The following is a 17,825-nucleotide window of genomic DNA, read 5'->3' as shown; positions in this document are numbered from 1 at the left end:
TACTCCACAGCACAATCTATTCATGCTGCATTGCATGCTGGGTACCTTCACATATTATGCACTGTAGAAATAAGAGTACAATATTGTTTACAGTAATTTGTGTTACCCACAGTAAAACTAAGCTTTTTATAGAACAATTGTGAAAATTATTTGTAAACGTTATATATGATTACTTTGCAGTAATACAATTGTTAACATAATCGTGAAAACTAATGTATATTCTCCTGGGACCCAGGAATAGACTTGAATTTCTCTGACAGGATACATGTCACATGTCACATCCTGGATGTCCTGTAAAGAGCACATTCAGGACTTTTCAGAGATACCAAATGTTTGGAGGTTTCACCCTGAAAACAACTTCTCCTTGGTCTTTAAAAATGCCTGACATTAATTTAGTGATCAAATCTAGCACTCTTATGGAAATATAACATATTGTAATTATAATTTAAATCGGACTAATTTTCAAATTGTATTTAAATCAACATCTCAGGAAACTGTTATGGGGTTTCAAATCAAAAAATGTAACAGGACATTGATTTCATACGTGTCCACTGTAGAGGACATCAGGACTTAAATCATCTTTATCAGTCATTTTGGGAATCACAAAAAGTGAATATGTAAATAAATTATACCACTGAATATTCCTATGAAATATTATATATTATTATTAAAAGGTTGCTAATTATTACTCCAATTATTATTTATTACACTTCTTTTTTCATTAAATGTTGCTCCAAGAACACATTAATGTGCAAATTAGATACAGTGTATAGATGCATTGCATTGAATGAGAATATTAATTTATGGCCATTTTACACACATATTGCTTATAGTAAAATGGTAGGCCTATTTTTTAAACAACTGAGTCCAGGGGCTTATACCATGAAGCCGGTTTAGGTGGCTACTGGCTACCCAGCTATGTTTCAGTTTAGTTTCCGCCAACCCTGGGTTTTAGGTACTATGAAAGTAGCTCGGCTTTAATCGGTGTTCGTTGCCATGGTATCTTACGCTGCACAGCTAACCTGCTCCGGGGCAAGTTATGTTCTGGATTCGAGATCTCAGACTGAAGTTTGACCAATCAGCTGTGACCAAAGTGACACGTCTGATGCGATAAAGTCACTCCACCTGTTTCTGCTCCAAATTAAAGGTCACTACACAGCAAATGATTTTTAAAGACAAAATCATCTGGCTTATAGTAATGCTAATTTAGAATAATACATTTGCATGATTTAAATATTATTTATGTAATTATTATACCCTAAATAAATCACAGGTACAATTTTAGTTCATCTATACGCAGAGTTTAAATGAATACATAAAGGTCATATAAATACGCTTTAGAATCAATAGATGAAGCTATAAAATGACTACATGTTCAGTTCTCTCTATACCTTTATCAACTGTAAACTAACTTCACAAATTTTACTTGCAATGATATACAGTAGCGAGACTTTTACTTTTAGTTGTCCTCTTATAGACAGCTATTTTCTTCTTGCTGTGTAAATTTGTTTACATTCTTAATATTTTAATTATTTTATTTAATATGTGAATCGCGCTGCTTCTCTCGCGAGAAATGAATCGCAGTTTCACTATTTCTCAGCCTGTGATTGGCTGTTCGCTGCTGATGTCACACCTAAACTCATAAACTCAGGATCAAAGCCTGATTTGACAGAGAGAGTTGACGATCAGCATCATGGTAACAAGTAACAACAAAGCCTGGGGCCTGTACCATGAAGGTAGCTGAACAAACTCGGGGTTACAGGATACGTTTTGAGTTGACAAAACCAAACCGATGCAATCAGGCTTTATTGGTACCATGATGCAGCTCATCAACTTTCTCTGTCAACTCAGGCTTTGATCCTCAAGCTATGATTACTCCACGCGCGCGTGCACATAAAAGAGTGACGTCGACACTGAACAACCAATCGCGGGTCGCGATTTTTCCGCGGAGGAGCAAGAGATAATCATTCATAATTAAAATGAATTTAAATATGTATTTCAAGCTCGAAACAATACGGTCTCTGCTGCCAAAGCAAGAGAAGACTGTTGGAGAAAGATTGCTGATTGTTAATGTGTAAGTTAAACAAATACGTTCTATATTTATGTAAAATTATGTATGTATGTGTAGCCTATATGTGTAATATAGCCTATAGCCTATTTTTATAATATATAAAAATGTGCATGTACCGGTACTAAGAAAAAATAATATTCATTGATTTTTAGATGCAACCCCAACTCCAAATGTTCTTGGCAGCAGATAAAGACAAAATATAAAAATATAATTCAAAGTGGTGAGTATTTACCACAACCTTTTATTACTTTTGTGAACATTTTATCACAAACACTTGTTTGCAGAAAACAGAAATAAAGAATTAAATTCAGAAAACCAGAATACACTGTGGCAGAGTAGTTGGCTCTGAGTAGGCAATAAGGGACAGCCGATTATGGATGGGATTACAGGTGCTGTACAGTCTGACCCTGGTGCTGGCTCCTCTAAGCAAGTAACACTGGGTACGTGTGCAATACATTACTACTTTTAAGTTTTAAATATGGCTGACTGTATGTTCTGCAGAGGGAAATACAGTGTCCCTGTTGAAGCCAGCACACACACACAGTCTCCCACACAGAGGTCAGTATGCAGAAGACAGAACACCAAACATAACCTGCTTTATGCTTTACATTGGCCTATTTATATTTATTAGGGTGGAGGAAATGAAGACACTTGTTCTCAGACAGTTGCTGATGTGAATGCACTGGGCTTTTTATTATGGCAAACATTTGAATGTGTGGCATAAAAAAGGGACTGGCCCTTACACATCTCTTTTATTGTAGGTTTTTTCACAACCTGCCCCAGAAACTGAGGCCTCTACCTCAATGGCCTTCAGAAGAAATGTGTAAGGATTTAAAACCCTTGACATAAACTACAGTCAGTCCTGTGTTTGTAGGAAGTCAAGGAACTTTTTGTGATTTGATGAGCCTCCAGAAAACTTGTAATGATCATGTTTGTGGTGGAATTATGTTTCAGGTGGAAACAGACTCAGTCAGGGCCCTGTACAAAAGGAGACTTGAACTAGACTGTTCACTAAAGGAGCTGACTGTGAGCTGAGGAGGCTCCAAACAAAATCAAACAGCTGGATAAAACTGATCTCAGTATATATGTATATGTATATATATATATATATATATATGTATGTATGTTTAACTTATTTAACCAAGTAACACTTTAGTATGAATATTTATTAATGCAACTTTCTCTTGCTCTCTTTCTCCCTACCATCCCACAAAACCAATAAAACAGTTTGAGACATATCTGCAGTTTCAATGTGCTTTTATTAAGTGTAATATTGTATGGTGATTGCATCTACATCTGCACCAGCTGGGTGGTCAAGTGTGATGGGGTCAGTTTCATCGGGGAGAAGCTGGTTTTGTGTTGTTTCTCGCTCCTTTCTACTGGTGACTATATTGTGCAGAATGGCACATGCAGCCACTATCTCTGATGCCCGCTCTGGTGACTCTTAAGGGCTGAACACAGTTGAAACGTGCATTTAGGAGGCCAAAGGTCATCTCTATCTTCACTCTGGTTTTACGGAGGGCCACACTGAAGCGGTGCTGTGGCCCTGTCTGAGGGTCATGATAGGGGGTTATTGTGTAGGTTTTTCTAGCTCAGTTCAAATTAACAGTGTTTTGTATTGTACCAAATTTAACTCGCTTTCCTCAAAGCGCTGACACAACACAGACTCATGGAAAATTTGTGAGTCAAGCACTGGAGCCAGGCCATTTGGCATCCAAACTTGATCATATATGTTCATGACCACAAGTCGTCTGCAGATGAAATGTTTAGCCTAGTAAATCATTGTTATATCTGTTAATGTTACTATTAATTTAAAGATTCATCTCACAGAAAATAATCATCTCACATATTCACATCATCTCTACCTGAACATTAAGGCTGTGATAGGACTTCCTATTAACATAATCTGCCTCATGTTCCCCTAGAGCAGTGGAGATTGGAGCAATAGACTGCATACATGTTGCAATGACTCTAGGGAATCCTATCATAAGATTAACAGAAGAATAATAAAAAAAAGATTCAAAATAATTCTTAACATGTATTATATTGTATAGTACATTTGTGAAATTTGCTTAAAAAAAAGTGTTCATGTGATGTCACCCTATCAATATATCTTACTGGCAATTTTATAAAAGCCCTCTTTTATGGACATGGTCGATAAATGTCCGGGGAACACTATTAATGAAACTTTTCATGTACTCCTGCAGAGCAAGGACCACCTTACGAATGGTTCGACAAACCGTGTTTTCCCCTATAGCTTCTGTGCGTCACCCACCGTGCAAAAAAAAACCGCAACGCAATATTTTTGCGGTACAGTAAGTGCATGAATTCGACGTGTTAAATTCTGTATGTGCGGCTCAAGAAGTTCATTACAGACATTACTTCCGCGGAAAATCTGTATCTTTCATACAAGTAACTATCAGTTAAGGCAAGGGGATTTTGTCTGGCTAAAAACTCTTTCTCCACGAAGTGCTCGTCAAACAATTTGCGCTGATATGTCCACCGGATTTGGAAGAAAAGTTGAAGTCATTGCAACAGACACTTGGAATAAGTTACGTCACCTATATGTTTCTTTGCTCTCAGCTGATTGGTCAAACTTCAGTCTGAGATCTTGAATCCAGAACATAACTTGCCCCGGAGCAGGTTAGCCGTGCAGCGTAAGATACCATGGCAACGAACACCGATTAAAGCCAAGCTACTTTCATAGTACCTAAAAACCCAGGGTTGGCTGAAACTAAACTGAAACATAGCTGGCTAGCCACCTAAACCGGCTTCATGGTACAGGCCCCCGGTTAGATTGGTTTGGTTTTGTCAACTCGAAACTAATCCTGCAACCATGAGTTTGTTCAACTACCATCATGGTACAGGCCCCTGGTGTCCACTACAGAGGGTATAGCATAACATAAAAAAAAAAAATTAAAAAAATTAAAAAAATTAATAATAATAATAATAATAATAATAATAAATATATATATATATATATATATATATATATATATATATATATATATATATATATATATATATATTACCATTTGTTTTCTTATGCTCTAATCAATGTGATGATATCAAAAAAATAAATAAAAATAAAAATAATTATGAGATGTATCGGCCCAAAAAGCACGTCGACCCACCGGGCATTTGCCCAGTATGCCAGATTACCAATCCAGGCCTGGTTGCCACCCCCTTATAGTCCACTTGCCAAACTATAAATAACTTTCCGCCACTGAAACACTCAAATACTTCTGCGGGGTCAGAGTAAAAACTGAAATTAACATAAGTCATACACTTACCGCACAGTAGTAATAAAAACAATACGGGATTTAAAGTGCTCTTCATACTGTTGTAGATTCCAGATCCAAAATCTGATTTCGATGGAAATTAATAAACAGTCCACGTTGTGTTATCACCCACCAGACTAACAGCGACGACTGTTAACAAACCCCACTAAACCGAGAGATTTTAAAACCGAATGTGACTTTCTATTGAATCATTGATGATTTGCAACGACAGAAAAACCGCAAGTTATCACATTCACAGACACTGGAGTCTTCGTCTTATTCTTCTTCTTGCTTTTTTACGGCGGATCGCAGACAAATATGTGCATTACCGCCACCTATCTTAGAAATGGACCATTGGCCTGTGCTTCTTCTTCTTCTTCTTTTCGTTTTATGGCAGATTGCAACCATGACTATAAAGGTGCATACCGCCACCTACTGTATAGGAGTATGTAACATGAGACAATATTATCATGACTATATCATTTAAAAAAAAAAAAATAGATACTACCTAAATCCTATTATATATTCCTATATTTTTCAAATATTGTACAACTGCTTTCTGTGCATCCTTTACCCCATCTCCTGTTGTGCCTAACAAACCTTCAATATTCCACTTTCTTCCTACCTGATTTATCTTTTGATTTAATCTCATCCTCTCATCCCTATATTTCTTACAATGCAATAATACGTGTTCAACATCTTCCTTGGATCTACATTCTATACATTCATCAGATTGACTTTTACCCATTAAAAACAATGTTTTATTTAAACCTGTGTGATCAAACCTTAGCCTGGTTAAAACACTCTCCTCTCTTCTGTTACTTCTATTCACCCCCTGTGCATTAATAGATTTTTGCAAACTGTAATATTTCCTTCCACTTTTATCCACATCCCACCTGTCCTGCCATTTTTTCATCATTTCTTTTTTGATTATTGCCTTAGCCTCTCCTTTTCCAAGGGGTATATTTATTGTATCATTTGTCCTGGTTGATTTTTTTGCTATTTTATCTGCTCCCTCATTCCCTTTTATTCCTATATGAGCAGGTACCCAACAGAATCTCACATCTATCTGTAGTCTCTGTAATTGACCTGTGCTGCGTTCCAGTCCACTTTTAGACACGCACTTGCGAACTTCCCTAAGCACTTCCCCTTGGGGGAATCCCTGCCGCCATTTTGAAGTGCGTTCCACTTCGTGAAGTGGACGAGGGAAGTTTATATGGACAGACCCTCGTTCCCTCGATTTTGACCGAGGGAGCGAGTCTGCTTCAAATGTACACTTCAGGCACCTATATGTCCCACAATGCAGTACGATTGTGACGTCACCACATATCTCATCTAATTACCACCACAACAGACAACTCTATGATATATTAATTATATATATTTTTTGTTTAAAACAACCCAAACACACATAAACATTTGGATGCTGCATTAAACAAATTCTTAAAGGAAAAAAAAAAATGTAAATAATAAATCAACTCCACAGCTGATTCCAAGTGATCAAGGGCTTAGGACGTTCCAGTTCAGCCCATTGCAGTTTCCGCCAGTAGTGGGCACTCGCAATGACGTACATCCGAGTGAACGAGACGGAGGGAAGTTTGCGAGTGAAGGGCATGACAGTTTTGGACTGGAACGCAGCATCGGAGTCTTCGGGTGCTTCTCAATTCTTATTTGTGCATCCTCGTTTCCTCTCCTCGCTTCCTTTCCTCGCATCTCAGCTCCGCCCCCTGTAGGATGCGAGGGAAGGCTGCAAGGAAAAGACGCGAGGACGGAGGGATCGAATGAAAGCTTTTTTTATACATTGGAATCCTTGATCACTCGAGCGTCACTTCATCGCGTCATCAGCAGCGCTCAGAGGATCTGCCCTCATGTTGTTGAAATTTGTTTATTTAAGAAATTCATAATAAATAATAATAAAGAAAGATACCCTGTTGAAATATGTGAGGTGTGTGTGGTTTATATAAACTGCAAAAGTAAAGTATAAATCAAAATTATTGTGACCGATGTGAAGGGGGAGGATAATTTATACGTGCGTCACGTTTTAGTCGATAAAACTCTTCCGCATAGGATCCACCTGTGTATCCTCGCTCATGACTCCCCAGGAAGCCTCCTCACTCCTCGATCCTCGACTCCTCGCGGTGCAATTAGAGAATTGAGATGTCCTTCAAGATGGCTGTGCTCGATCGGTTTCCAGGTCATAGGATGGAGGACGGAGGAGAGAGGAGACGAGGAGGGATATTGAGAAGCACCCAATTTCTTCTTCTTCTTCTTCTTCTTCTTCTAATGGAGTTTTATGGCGGTTGGCAAACCAACGTTTTGTGCATTACCGCCACCAACTGGACTGGAGTGTGAAGCACTGATAAACGTGTAGATAATGTTCTTTGGGGGTATGTCTCTCATTTTTTATTTTCATTTGAATAAGTCAATTATTGGCATTGGAAATATCCACGGTGGTATACTGGATATTATAACGTTTAGGCTAACATCACAATCTACAATACCAGCTTCTTGTGCTTCCCTGTGAACACTCCATCCCAAGCTTTTAATGTTTTTGTTCCCATGTTCCCAGCATTCTTCTATCACTCCCTTCACTGGATGACTCTCTTTATGACCTTTTATATTAACCCAATAATTCAGTCTTATTTTATGCCTACGAAGGTTTAAAGGAGCAGCACCAACTTCTAATTGTAAAGCTACAATGGGAGATGTTCTGAACGCACCACGGCATATTCTTAAAGCTTGATTTTGAATTTCTTCAATCTTTTTAAGTATCGTTTCGGTTGCAAATCAGTAAATTATACTTCCACAATCCAAACTTGATCTGATTAATATACTATATATTCTTTTAAACAGTAATCTACACAAGCTCCCCGTTCAACCCCTGATAAGCATCTTAAAATATTTACTCCTATTTTACATTTCTTGATCAGTTTTTTAGTATAGCAAATGTCACCCTATAGGTTCCATCCATACACCGAGATATTTGACAACTGAAACTTGCTCCAGATCCACGCAGGAGTCTTCTTCTTCTTCTTCTTTGTAACGGCGGATCGCAAAGTTACTAACCGCCCTCTACTGTTTCTTCTTCTTCTTCTTCTTCTTCTTTCTTCTTTCTTCTTTCTTCTTTCTTCTTCATATGGCGGTTATTGGCAAACCAACTGTAAGATGCATTTTCTGCAACCTACTAAAATGAGTATGGAGCACAACTTAGGCTAGTTAAACACACACACACACACACACACACACACACACACACACACACACACACACACACACACACACACACACACATCATATTGACCAGTATCATTCAAAAATCTGAATACTTCCTCACGAATTCTATCATTTGTTTCTTCTCCTAATACACCCCTTTCCTTTAGTGACTGACCTAACTTTAATATTTCTCTATTATATGCTGTACATTCCAGCAATATATGATTTACTGTTTGTCGGTATCCACATTTATCACACATTACCAGTTTCATGTTTCCCTATTTTATATAAACTTTGATTTAGTGTTGTATAATCTTGTCATTATCACATCCTTTTTAATGTTATCAACAGTTCTTCTTTCCACCCCCATATTTCTGTGTATAGGCCTACTATACTGATGCCTTCTTCATCTTTCATAGTGCCATATCCTCTGCAGCCTCTTTTTCACTTCAGTTCCCATCAACCCCTTCATTTCCTGTTTACTCATCTGCACTCTGATGTTTATCTCAAGATCCTTAACAACTCCTTTGCCAATTTTTCATCAAAAATATCCTAATTTGTGTTCCAAAGATGAACAAAAGTCATACAGGTTTGGTACGATATGAAGGTGAATAAATGTTGACAGAATTTTCATTTTTAGGTGAACTATGTCTTTAATGAAAACATTTTGCATCCACACTATAGATTTTATGAAGCTGGTTTGTGTGTATGAGATGAGACGTGAAGTGTGTATAACTTGCACAAGAGAATGTGGGTACGTAACACTTTATTTTACTGTGTCCTTGTTACATGTTGCATGTATTTACCATAGTAATAACAGTAAAGTATGCATAGTTACACGCAAATACCCCTCAACCAAATACTAATCCTACCCGAACCCTTTAGTAAATACCTTGTTAATTAATATTACTCAGTACTTACGCTGTAACAATGACACCTTATAATAAAGTGTAGCCAGAATGTTCCAGGTCTGAGGTCAAATTTGCTAGGTTAACATCACATCTTACTAATATACTAATAGACATACACATATCAATAAGCCCATAGCATAAAGAGGAAGTCAAACCAATCTTAAAATATCTCATGGAAGGAAGTCTGCAGCATCTTTCATTTCTATACAAGTCCACGCGAGAAGGCGTACAGTCTCTGAAAGGAGAAGCACACTGAGCACTCAGACTGACATCTCTCTCATCTTTAGCTCTTCTGACGGTAGAATTGAAGTCTTTCATTATTTGAAACGGTTCTGACGTTCAAACTGCTGAAGAAAATGATTCACCCGATTTTCCTCCATTTGTGCCTGTGGTGTTTAGTTGGTAAGTTATACTTGTTTTATGATGCACAGTGTACTATTAAAATCAGTATAGATTATGCATTTGCTGTTAATGTCATAAATTGTGATAACTGTAAATCAATCAATCTGATAATCTGAAAATAAATGTTTACCTTTATCTTACTTGTAAGAAAATGTGAACTTATTTCAATTATGCATTCAATAGTGTCAAATGTTTGTGTTGCACTATTAAAAAAAAAATATATATATACTGTATATATATATATATATATATATATATATATATATATTAAATTAGTTTAAAGCAATCATTTCTGTTTGTTCGGCAGGTGTTTTTGGCGTTGCAGATGAAGTGAAGTCAGTGTCAGGGATCGAGGGAGAATCTGTCACCATACAGCCTAATGTTACTAAAATACAGAAAGATGATCAGATAAGATGGACTTTTGGACATAAAGACATTCTCATTGCTCAAATCAATAGACAGGACAATAAAACGATAATTTATAATGATAGTGCTGATGGGAGATTCAGAGGCAGACTGGAACTGGATCAGACTGGATCTCTGACCATCACAAACATCAGAACCACGGACTCTGGACTTTATCAAGTCAAAACCACCAGATCAGAGACGCCGCTCAACATATTCAATCTTATTGTCTGTAGTGAGTATACCAGCTGGATTATTAAATACATAGGATATGCCCAGACAGCAACATAGTGTCGGCTCAGTCACGGCCCTGATCTGGCCCTCATCTGGCCCTCATCTGGTACGTGTTGAGTCCACAAGTACCAGATGTGGGCCAGATCTGGGCCGACACTATTTTTCTGTCTGGGTATTAACTTTTTAACACGTAAAACAAGGTCATAATTAGTCTGATAATGAAGTAAGTGGTTTTGTGGTGACAGAATTTTTTGCATGATTTTACAACATTTCTTTCTTTAAGAATTTAATTCAAATTAAATTCAAAGAAACGTAATCTGCTCTTTGCGTCGTACAGCTGAACAATACCCGGGCAGCAACACAGTTTTGGCCCAGATCCGGCCCACATCTGGTCGGATATGTTGCTGCCTGGGTACATATAGCTATCTGAATCACACTCACTAAGACTGTTGACATATTATTTTTGGGCCTAAACATGTGTGGCTGAATTTAAGTCTCTCCTTAAATTCACTGTCATGTTTTGACAAACTCAGTTGTCACTGGATTGCAATAGGAGCTTCATTTCCATAAAGTCAAACTTTTCACGACTTTCTCTCTGTCCTATTTATATTGTGCCGAACAGTTTTTTTAAGAAAAAGTGTAGTTACACCAAGCTTACACTGATAGCATCCAGCAACTTTATGCAAATAATTTGCAGAAAATAAATAGGCCTACAGCTGTGAGGCTCAGGTATGACGTTTGTCATGAGCATTGAAAAATGCAGATAATGATCGAGCTTCCTCTGGTTTTAGTGCGTAAATCATATTCTATACAAAATGGATGAATTGCAGTTGTTAGATATATGCTAAATATTACTGTTTGGTTGTAATTTACAGAGCCCATAAACTTGGAACATGGTGATGGAAAAAAATATTAGATGGGAGGAAAAATTATGTCATAACTATTCGCAAATTTTCTTGGAGGTATGTAAAAGTTTTGTGAGGGAGCACAACGAATGCAAAAGCAATGACATTTTTGGAATTTTTTTTATTTCTATTATTGAAACTTTTTCTTCCAATGTCATATTTTTTTCCATCACGATGTCCATTTAGGGATTCCATAGTAATTAGACTGTCTGTGTTCACATGTTGTTGTTTTTTTCACACTGTCTTTACATTGGTCATTCAAAAAAAACAAGGCTTGCACCTTTCCACTTAATTGTGTGTATATATGACGATGTTGGACCCGTACTGAAAAAATCCCAGTCAATCTGTTCAGGTACACAGAGATCTTCTGAGCTGATCTATGGTCATTTATATAACCAGGCTCAGTCGGGAGGCAGTTCTCCTCTAGCCAAGGAACAAACACGTGTCATTATGATTCAGGCTGCATCACAAGTCAGAATTAAGATCAGGATCGGTAGCATTCAAATATTCATCCAGTTCCTTTAGCTTGAAGATCAATTCATCACACCAGTGGAGCCAAAGCTGGCCCTAGGGTCTGTTGTAGGGGATTATACAATAGACCCAAGGACCAGAAATGATGAGTGAAGAACTGGAGTCAGAAGTGCAGTTAATTGAAGACATTTTTTTTACTGAAGATAGTTTGTAGTTTCATCAGGCAGAAGTCAGCTTCAGGACTTATAAGGAGTTTGTAGGCCGCTCTACATATATTCACATTTCTACAACAGTTATACCTTACACCTACATCGTTACTTCAGGTTGAAGGATTCTGATTGGCTAAGAAATAGATAAACATAGAAATTGTACACACATGGATTGATATGCAGGTGCATATCCACACTGATTATCAGGCTGACCCTGAGTTAGATATATGTTTTAACACATGTTGGGTGCCTTTCTCAAAAACATGGAGAGCACATTCCATTAAACTGACATGTAATTCTACAAATCTCATATGCTTAAAGAAGTCATTCAAATTGTTTATGTAGAAGGAAAAATATTGATTAATACCTTGATTATATTCACTTAATAGATATACATTGAAGCAGCAGTGGATGTCAGAATCCAGCCCTTAACTGTACAGAGGACTTGTCTGATTATGTCGACGAGGCCCTCAGAGGGAATTCTCTAGTACAGTGGTTCCCAAACCTGTCCTGGAGGACCACCAACACTGCACGTTTTCTTTTTCTCCCTAGTCAAACACACCTGATTCAACTCATCAGCTCATTACCACATGGGTTAATGAGCTGATGAGTTGAATCAGGTGTGTTTGACTAGGGAGAAAAAGAAAACGTGCAGTGTTGGTGGTCCTCCAGGACAGGTTTGGGAACCACTGCTCTAGTAGACAGGATCTCTTGTTTTGGTCGTGTCTAGGTGCAGATCCAGCATCTGATCTAGATATGGACTGGATACGGCTGACTACGGTAACCTCAGGATAGACAGAGAGACTAATATCCATGTGGATGCCATTCTTCTTAAGATGTAACAAGTACATTGGGTGTTATGGGAAGTGTTCACGGTTCTGATTGATCTAATTTATGCAACCTAACAATCTTTTAATAAATGGGCATTGCAGAAATCTGATAATGTGTTACGTGTATGCCAGTGTTGACAGAACCGGGCTAATACTGTGTTTCAAACATGAATCATATTTATGTTTTCTAATGTTGCTCTTTTCTTCTCTCTTAAGAATGTCGCTGTTGTAACAGTAAAGCTGTGACCCGATTGGCTCTCTCATCTCTGGTGGGCGTGGCTGCGGTGGTCGTTCTGATTTATTAATACAGAACCAGAAATCTTCCACGGCTGAAGACTGTGAAGAACGCAGCAACAAACACTGATCGACCAGATGAAGATGACCGTGAATGTCTGGTGCCATTATATGACAAGAACTCCTCTGAGTAACTATCATTTCAAAGATTCTTTATTTTTTTCAAAAGCAAACAAAACTTTTTATGCTGTTTGTTTCACACTCTAAAATCTCTCCATATGTGGTGATGTTTTAGTATAAACAGACAGACATTAAAGAGTGCAAATCACATAACCGTAACTGCATTAATTTCACTTCTACCGATTAAATGTGCTTATATGTCGTGTCTCAGCAAGCAGATTAATTCCACATTTAGCTTAATGTTAACTATCAATTAAAGGGACAGTTCACCCAAAAATAAAATTTCTTTCATTAAAGGGATAGTTCACTTTGAAATTAATTTTTGATATGTTTTAGCTTACCTCAAGGGCATCCAAGATGTAGGTGTCTTTGTTTCCGCAGTAGTTTCAATTTTGATATTTTTAGGTCAAACCGTTCTTGTCTGTCAGTCATATAATGCAGGTCTGTGGTCACTGTCTCAAAACACAAGCACAGAGTCCAAATAAAAACAATTCCCCATCGTCCAAATGAAACAATTTCCCATCATAAGTACACATTGATGGCCTAAGACACGAAACGAGCGGTTTGTGTGAGAAAACGAACAGTATTTATATAGTTTTTAGCTCTTGAAAACAGCACACGTCCAAATGGTCTGACGGCGCGGGCGAGTATAGATGTATACATAGATGTCGCCTTGGCTACGGTTTCGTTCCAATGAACTGCAGTAGCGAAGGCGACATCTAGTGTATACATCTATACCCGCATAGATATATACACTAGATGTCGCTTTGCTACGGTTTCGTTTCAATGAACTGCAGTAGCCAAGGCGACATCTATGTATACATCTATACTCGCCCGCGCCGTCAGACCATTTGGACGTGTGCTGTTTTCAAGAGCTAAAAACGATATAAATACTGTTCGTTTTCTCACACAAACCGCTCGTTTCGTGTCTTAGGCCATCAATGTGTACTTATGATGGGGAATTGTTTCATTTGGACGATGGGGAATTATTTTAATTTGGACTCTGTGCTTGTGTTTTGAGACAGTGACCACAGACCTGCATTATATGACTGACAGACAAGAACGGTTTGACCTAAAAATATCAAAATTGAAACTACTGCGGAAACAAAGACACCTACATCTTGGATGCCCTTGAGGTAAGCTAAAACATATCAAAAATTAATTTCAAAGTGAACTATCCCTTTAATTACTCACCCTCATGTCGTTCCCAGAAAGGTAGTAAAGACATCGTTAAAATAGTCCATGTGACTCCTGGTTGAACATTAATGATATGTAGCGACCCCAAAAATAACGACTTTATTCTTCTGTGTCATTCTCCTACACTGTTGACGTAGTGTAAATGTGTCGCATGTGTCGTGGTGCTCACGTGACTAGCGTCGGCCAATAGTGAGCCGGCGTTTGAACCCAGAGATTCTACGTCAACAGCGTTTGAGAATGACGTGGAAGAGACGAGATTGTTGAATAAAGTCGTTATTTTTAGGGTCGCTTCATAACATTAAGGTTGAACCACTGGAGTCACATGGACTATTTTAAGAATGTCTTTACTACCTTTCAGGGCCTTGAAAGTTGCAATGACGTAGCTGCAATGACTGGTTCAGAAACCTCTCGGATTTCATCAAAAATATCTTAATTTGTGTTCTGAAGATGTACGAAGGTCTTACAGGTTTGGAACGTCATAAGGGTGAGTAATTAATCACAGAATTTTCATTTTTGAGTGAATTAACCCTTTGATATACAGTATGTCTCTGTTAATATACAGTAGTTGCTGAAGCTCCACCTAGTGGTCTTTTCACTGACATCTCTAATCTCTCTCTCGCTGTGATATTTTTGTGTAATACATATTAAAAGTTGATAAACAAGATATTCAAAAATTGATTTTTTTTTTACCATACCAAATAAACATATAATCTTTAAATGATTTGGCCTCATTCTTGACCTGGAAAAAAGAACAACACAACACCACCATTCAGCTGTGATCATACATCTTTAGTCTCAATAATTTCAAGATCAAATAAATCCATGAACAGTTTTCCTTTGTAAAGTTTTCTGCATGAAATCATGAAATCTAATATAAAAAGTGATAAAAAAAAACCTGTGGTGTATTCAGGTTGCTTTCACACCCAATAATAACAGATCTATACACAATTCACTGGCAATTAAATTATTATTATTATTATTTTAGTAAAACAAAATCACTTCATATTGCTTCTTGATTACAATTTAGCAGACACTTGTATCGAGAATATACAAGAGGCACTACCAGGTTATTCACAAGAAAACGGCGGCATACCGTTATGGACGTGGGTGTTGCCATTAAAAACACTGTTCTGAGAAGGTTCGGAATACAACACTGAGTGTGAAATGAGTAGACGAGAAAAAGACATGAGCAGTGCTGTCACACAAATAAATGTGTGAACATTAGATCTGGTTTGATTTAGTTCGGTTTTGGTCTGCTCCTTACAACCATAATGAAACTCCACAGAGCAACTAACCCAGCAACATCCGCTGCATTAGTCACTGAATCACTACAGCAAACACTTTTCAGCAAGAGATGAGTTTAATATGACAATCTGAATGCTTTACATGTATTAAAACATATTTTTGTGCAAATAAGTGATCAACTGAGAGCAGACTGAGATTTTTTTTGTAGTTTATAGATCAGGCTACTCTATTTAATATTATATCATATGAGGAGACAAATGAATTCTGAATTAATGTGATTATTTTCTGCAGTATTACTATTTTAAATATGACTTAACTTTTGTGCTGTGTATGTGTTTATTGTGAATATTACTGTGTGATTAATTTAGAAAAAAGGTAAAAATGTGTAAAAACATGTACTTATTAGGGGTTTATGATCCATCAACATGTTTTCTTGTAATCTATCAGCGATAATACATTTTGAGCTTCAGATTTAGTAATTTTTACTCAGATTAATGGGCCTATCTCTCCTAAAGACCCCGCTGGAGCGCCTACTAGTGACTAAACTTAAAAACAACAGTGTAGAATCCTTTTGAATAATCTGTAGGCCCTATTTATGTCCTGTTCACCCCTGCTGGTGGATGTTGTAACTTCAGTATCTGGAAGCAAGTTCTCCTTCAAAAAGTCCTTAAAAGTTAAAAGTCCTCAATCATATCCATAATCTGTCTGTTTTTAATAAATAAAATGATTTGCAAGCTACATACACCTTTTAAGAAAATATTACTTTATATTATAGGCTTGTCTTCATTTAAAATCTTTTAGCAGTTATAGTGACAGATATTTTTTTTCTAATTAAACATCCTCTGTGGGCAGTTGTGGTGTAATTGTTAGATAGACGGACATGTAACCTACATTTCCGGCAGGGGAAGAGAATGTACATCGCTCTCTTACACTCTCATTACTCAAAACTGAGGTGCCCTTGATCAAGACACCGAACCCCCAATCGCTCCCTGGGTGCTGCAGCAAAAATGGCTGCCCACTGCTCCGGGGGTGTGTGTGTGTGTGTGTGTGTGTGTGTGTGTGTGTGTGTGTGTGTGTGCACTTGGATGGGTGAAATTCAGAGCATGGGACATCATACTTGGCTAGTGGCTACACATCACTTTCACTTTCTTCCAACCACTAGATGGAGCTAGATATCTCTAGATCATGGGGGCAACGGGGCAACCCTGCTCCTGTAGGGCCGGCTTCCTGCAGACTCCAGCACAACCTGCTCCAACACACTCACTGTTCCTGTTATACCTTTAACACCTTGATTTGCTGATTCAATTGTGTTTGATTGGGGTTGAAGCTGAACTCTGGATGGTTGCACTCGAGGAGCAGGAGTTACAGATCCAGATGGAGAGACGTCTGAATAATTATGGTGGAGTAATCAGACATTTTATTGAACTAAGTCAGTGAATAATTAAGTTTTTACTGTTTTATCTCTGAACATATTTAGTCAGATGGTTATTTATAGTGGAAACTGTCTATGATTTTGTGCATCAGTTATTGAATATATTAGTGGTTCTCAAACTCTTTCAGTCTGTAGGATGCATCTCCTTATACTCTTGTCTGCAGCAGCCACAAAACACTTACAATTTTAATTCAACTAAACACATATTCAATTATACAATGCTGGAACATCAATTCTGTTGGTTGGTAGAAAGGTAGCACTTTCATCTGAAACAACCAGTCCTTTTATTGTAGAAGTTAGTGCAGCACATGGACACATAATGAAATGTGTAGTAGCCTAATGACTCTAAAATGGATGATGTGCGAATGTTTTAATTTTCAGTGCATTAACAAACAATTTTTTATCAAACTTTTTATTTTTTATTTATCTATGTGATAAGCAGGTAGCCTATACGCAATAGCCTACCCACTAGGAAAGGCCAAGGATTTCCGTATAACCACTTAAAAAAAGTGTGAGGATACGTTACAATTTTGTTTTGTCAGAACTTCCACACTTTCATTCATAAATTCACGCCGTCCGTGTTTGCGAAGCGACACATATCGAAT

The 17,825-nt window shown here is 37.5% G+C and overlaps 2 protein-coding genes and 1 long non-coding RNA gene across 4 annotated transcripts in view; 1 reads left to right on the top strand and 2 right to left on the bottom strand.

Annotated features, from left to right (window-relative positions):
• Positions 1-17,825, bottom strand: part of LOC307169809 (uncharacterized protein) — a 294,785-nt gene that overhangs the window by 23,536 nt on the left and 253,424 nt on the right. Inside the window, exon 1 of one of the 2 annotated variants that reach the window (XM_079890626.1) lies at positions 5,365-5,712. The exons of the other annotated variant lie outside the window; for it this stretch is intronic. Coding sequence (XP_079746752.1) covers positions 5,365-5,410 — 46 coding nt within the window. The 5' untranslated portion in view covers positions 5,411-5,712. Of the gene's footprint in view, positions 1-5,364; positions 5,713-17,825 lie in introns of those variants that run through there. 2 annotated transcript variants of the gene reach the window in all.
• LOC307169806 (muscle M-line assembly protein unc-89) overlaps positions 1-17,825 on the bottom strand; it is a 536,691-nt gene that overhangs the window by 463,522 nt on the left and 55,344 nt on the right. The gene's annotated exons all lie outside the window — the stretch shown is intronic.
• Positions 9,848-13,635, top strand: LOC307170281. The gene is made up of 3 exons (XR_013823331.1): positions 9,848-9,878; positions 10,186-10,518; positions 13,149-13,635. It is a non-coding gene; the product is annotated as an uncharacterized lncRNA (long non-coding RNA).

Source organism: Squalius cephalus (assembly GCF_949319135.1).
Source record: "Squalius cephalus genome assembly, chromosome: 13".
Classification (NCBI taxonomy): Eukaryota; Metazoa; Chordata; class Actinopteri; order Cypriniformes; family Leuciscidae; genus Squalius; species Squalius cephalus.
This window is presented reverse-complemented; position numbering and strand designations above follow the sequence as displayed.